Consider the following 5000-nt stretch of genomic DNA (forward strand, 5'->3'; position numbering starts at 1 on the left):
AAACGAGTTGATTATAGATCCAAACACAGACCATGTCCCTCTAATTCAGCTGTTGGTTTAGCAGCCAAAGTAGATTGTCAATCAACCCCCACTACAAGTTTAGCATCTAACGTAAAGTTACGGAAAGATAATGCTAATGTATTCAAACATTGTTCTCTTTGTGATAATGGTGACCATCCAGTTCATAAATGTAGTAAATATCCGGACCCTAAATCAAAGCTCGATAGGCTGAAGAAACTTAAAGCTTGTATAAAATGTGCCCGGTTGGATCACTCTTCAGATAAGTGCAATTTCTATTTTGCCAGACGTTGTTTTTGTGGTTCTTTTCATTTCACGTTTTTGTGTTTGAGTAATATAAGGAAAGAACACACAAATGATAGTAATGGTTTGGCAAAGAAGGGTAAAGATAAGCCTCCAAAGTCAGATAAGGTAGAAGTAAAAGATAAGAGTTCGAGTATAACTTTTGCTGAAGCCTCAAGGGATGTTATGATGGTAAATGATTGTAGTCTTGCAATTCTACCGACCTTTTCTTGTGACCTTCTTAATGGAAATCGCATCCGTTGTTTGCGAGATGGGGGATGTCAATCAAATTTCATAACTGAAGAGTGTGCTGTTAGGGAAAATTTACCAATTGTTAAATCAAATATTACGTTAAGAGTAAATGGATTTAATTCTTCCCGATTGTACAATACGTGTTCTTATAAAGTGTCTATGATGATTGGGGACAGATTGTGTGAATTGGAGGCTATGAGTGTACCATCCATTAAAACATGTTTAAAACTACCTGGTTTGACATCTGTTGTTCAGGGTTTTATTGAAAAGGGCTATACTGTTGCTGATAAATATCTGTTGAATGGAAAGGATGAAATTATGGACGTAGATTTCATCTTAGGGTCGAATTCTGCATATTGCCTTAAGGAAAATACTGTTCTTTTTGGTGACTTAGAGGGTAATATACCTTCTGTGTACTCGGTAACTCCGTTGGGTATTATGCTCATAGGAAATCTGGATCAAATGAGTCATAATTTGATACATTTGAAGAATTGTCAGGACACTGTTGCCCATATTTCATGCTCTAATATTTTATCTATAGTATGTGAAGAAGTTGAGGACATGGGTAATGTCTGCAATGCTTCCCTGACAAACAGTTATACGGAAGTTGGAGCTAATTTTGCGGTACTTGATCATAATGGAGAAATTATAGACACTGAATTTGAGAGAGCCAGCAAAGAAGTTCTCGACAACTTATGTTTGAAAACATTGAATTTTGATGATGTTAATATTCCAGAAGATTATGTCGAGAACAATGATAAAATTGTTGACTATGTTCTCAGTAACACAACTCGGAATGCTGACGGCAGACTAGTTATGCCCTTAATTTGGAATAATAAAGTAAAACATTTATTGGGCAAAAATCGTCATTTGGCAACTCAAATTTTGAAGTCTAATTTAAAGAAATTCACCATAAAGAATCCTGATTACTTAAATATGATGGATCAATATTTCAAAGAACAACAGGAGTTAGGCATCATAGAAAGAATAGAGAATTTGGAACAGTTTTTGTTGGAGAATCCTTGTCACAGTTTCATGGGTCACCTGGGAGTTTTCAAACTTGAGAGAGAGACTACAAAATGTCGGGTGGTCTTTTTGTCTAACCTTAGTGAAAGAGATCCCTCTCAGAAAGTTACACTAAGTCACAATCAAGCCATGTTGAGTGGACCTTGCATCAATCAAAAGATAACCACTGCTCTTTTGAACTTACGCTTTGATACTAAATTGCTATGTTTTGATGTAAAGAAAGCTTTTCTAAATATTTGCTTGACCCCTTTGGATTCAAACAAGCTGCTATTTTTGTGGTTCAAAAATATGGCTCGGAAAGATTATACTCTTGTTGGATATAGAAATTTGAGATTGCCCTTTGGCTTAGTTTGCTCACCTTGTTTGCTTTTGCTTGGTCTGTACAAAATCCTTATGATTGATACTGATATGGATTCTAAAGAAATTAAGGAACTTAAGAGACACATCTACTCCCTAATCTATATGGATAATGGTAGCATCACCTCCAATACTGCAGAAGAACTTCAGTGGGCATTTGATAATCTTAAAAACATATTTGAACCTTATAAATTTTTTCTGCAGCAGTTTGTCACTAACGATAAGGAACTACAGGATAAAATTGATGAAAATGAATCTAAGAAAACCTCAACAGAAGTTAAGCTTTTGGGAATGGTATGGAATCGTTTAGATGATACTTTAAGAACCCGACATTTGCAGTTGGATATTGGAGCAGATAATAAGAGGAAAGTATTAAAATCCATTGCTGCACACTATGATGTGTTTGGATTTACAGGACCAATTCTAAATAGAGCAAGATTGTTTTTGCACAAATTGCAGTGTGATGGCTCATTTGATTGGGATATGAAACTTGATGATAGCCTTTTGAGGGAATGGAAAAACATTTGTAGACAAGTCAATGCATCTCCTGAAATAAAGATTCAAAGGTTTGTGGGAAGAAGGAATAGTCAGTATAGATTGGTAGCCTTTACTGATAGCAGTAAAGATATATATGGTACTACTGTTTATATTCAAGAGATTGATTCTTTGGAAGTTAGTTTTGTACTTGCAAAAAACAGAATTGTCAACAAAGCGCTTTCAGCTAAGGGAATTCCTTCATTAGAATTTCAGTCTATTGTATTGGGCTCGGAAGTATTAATTGACCTTTATAAAGATCTGGTAGGCCCTGCTTGTGTTTCGCCATTAGATATAGTAGAATTGAAGCTATATTCTGACAGTCTAGTTTCTCTTGCTTGGATTAATTCTCATGTTCATAAGCTTGAGAAGCAAAGTAAAAAAAGTATATTCATTCTTAATCGGTTGGAACACATAAGTAGACTTTGTGAAATTCATCCTATTATTTATGGATTTGTTTCAGGTATTGAAAACCCAGCTGATCAAATTACCAGACCTGTTTCATATAGAACTCTTATAAAGTCTAATTATTTTTCAGGACCTAAATTTTTAAAAGTGTGTTCTAATATGGATATGCAGATCAGCAGAGATGATATTTTGAATATTCAGGTTCCAAATCCTTTGGCAAAACCTGACCTTTCAGCCCTGGAAGCACGCAACTATCAGGTCATGCATGGCACGTCTATAGCTAAAGTTAATGAGCATTTAATATCTCCACAGAAATATTCTGATTTCTACAAACTGGTTTCCGTGCATAGATTAGTTTTAAAGTTTGTTCACATTCTAAAAGGTAGATTGTATAAAAGGGATACAGTTAAATACGCTCATATGAAAGTAACCTCAACAAATTTGTATACAGAGGCTATTACTCAAATCCTGAAAGTTGACCAAGACATTCACTTTGCAGATGTGAAAGTATTTTTCAAGTAAGTTCAAGAATGTTGGGAATATCCCCAATCTAGTTAATCAACTTTGTTTATCCTGATAGGACTGGTTTATTGAGAGTTAGGAGTAAATTTTCTCGTTGGAAATGTGATGAAGGTATCCGTTATCCCATATTGTTGTCAAAGCACAGTGAGCTTGTGAGATTGATAATTTTAAGTTTACATTGTGCATTATCCCATTCAGGTTGCTATGTAATTTTAACCGAATTAAGAAAGCAGTATTGGGTACCGCACTACTTCTGTTGTAAAACGTGTATTGAAGGAGTGTATTACTTGTCGCAAGGTGAAACAGAGAACTATTAAACTTAATCAATCACCATACAGAGAATTTAGACTGGAACCCCCTAACATTCCATTTAAATATATTTTTATTGATCACTTGGGATACTTTCAGGTAAAATATCAACAGAAGAAAATTAAGGTCTGGATTTTGTGCATCACTTGTTTATGGTCAAGAGCAATAAATTTGAAGATATGTTTTGATCTTAGTACTGTAGAATTCTTGAGAGCCTTCCAGATCCATACTTATGAATATGGCATTCCTGAATTGTGCTTATCAGATTTAGGTTCATCATTGGTAGCTGGAGCAAATATAATGACTGATTTCTTGAGGGATTCTGATACTCAAGCATATTTTGAAGAAAATAATGTGAAGTCTCCCACTTTTGAACAATATTTCAAGGGTTGTCATCCATTGGGAGGTTTAGTTGAAGTTTGTGTTAAAATGGTGAAGCAACTAATCCATGGCTCTATTAAAAATTACGTGTTGGAATACAGAGATTTTGAGTTCATTGTTGCTCAAACAATTTATCAAGTCAATCGTAGACCTGTGGCATTTTTTGAAGGATTGAGAGATGAAAGTGATGACTTTATTCCAGACCCGATAACTCCTGAAAGACTTATCTATGGTTATGATAGGATCTCTTAATCTTATCCCCTCTTTGCAGCCAGACCCAGAAATGGATTCTGAATGGATTGCAAATAAGGAGCCACTTTTGCACATTAAAGAGAGCTATAATAAATTGAAAAATGTACGGAAGGCTCTGACTGAAACCTATAATAATGAATTTTTGGCTCATTTAATGAAGCAAGCAGTCAACGTTAAGAGTAGGTACAAACCCGTTACGCATAAACAACTAAAACCAGGTGATATTGTATTGATATAAGAAGAAAATTGTAAACCCTTTAATTATCCAATGGTGGTGGTGAAGGAGACTGTAATGAACACTATTGGGGAGACAACTAATGCAATTTTATTGAAAGGTAGAACTCGCGAATTAGTAAAGCGTCATGTAAGCTCTTTGATTCCAATTTTAAGTGTAAATGAAATGCATGTAAACTCTGATCAGTCTGGGAAATCTGTTATTATTGATGACTCTTTTCAGATTGTAAATAAGGTGCGACGGAAAGCCGCCATGGAAAGTGAAAGCAGAACTAAAAATATGCTTATTAATGAATAATTTAGTTCTGTGGAAATGTATATTTTGTATATATTTGGCTGGGTATTGCAGTAAAAATTTATTTACATTTTTGTGCTTAATTTTTTTAATAGTTCAATAACGTTGCTTTATTGAACCCTTCCCCTGG

The 5000-nt window shown here is 34.7% G+C and overlaps 2 protein-coding genes across 2 annotated transcripts in view; both read left to right on the forward strand.

The window, feature by feature from the left end:
* Positions 1 to 5000, forward strand: part of LOC137641315 (uncharacterized) — an 8339-nt gene that overhangs the window by 2274 nt on the left and 1065 nt on the right. The window contains exon 2 of the mRNA XM_068373743.1: positions 1 to 5000. This exon is cut by the window's left edge and continues 1492 nt beyond it; it is cut by the window's right edge and continues 551 nt beyond it. Within this exon, the coding sequence (XP_068229844.1) occupies positions 1 to 3399 (3399 nt within the window). The 3' untranslated portion in view covers positions 3400 to 5000.
* LOC137640869 (uncharacterized) lies at positions 3505 to 4341 on the forward strand. The gene is made up of 2 exons (XM_068373330.1): positions 3505 to 3510; positions 3808 to 4341. The coding sequence occupies exons 1-2, from the start codon at positions 3505 to 3507 to the stop codon at positions 4339 to 4341; spliced, it is 540 nt and encodes a 179-aa protein (XP_068229431.1).

Source organism: Palaemon carinicauda, chromosome 5, assembly GCF_036898095.1.
Source record: "Palaemon carinicauda isolate YSFRI2023 chromosome 5, ASM3689809v2, whole genome shotgun sequence".
Classification (NCBI taxonomy): Eukaryota; Metazoa; Arthropoda; class Malacostraca; order Decapoda; family Palaemonidae; genus Palaemon; species Palaemon carinicauda.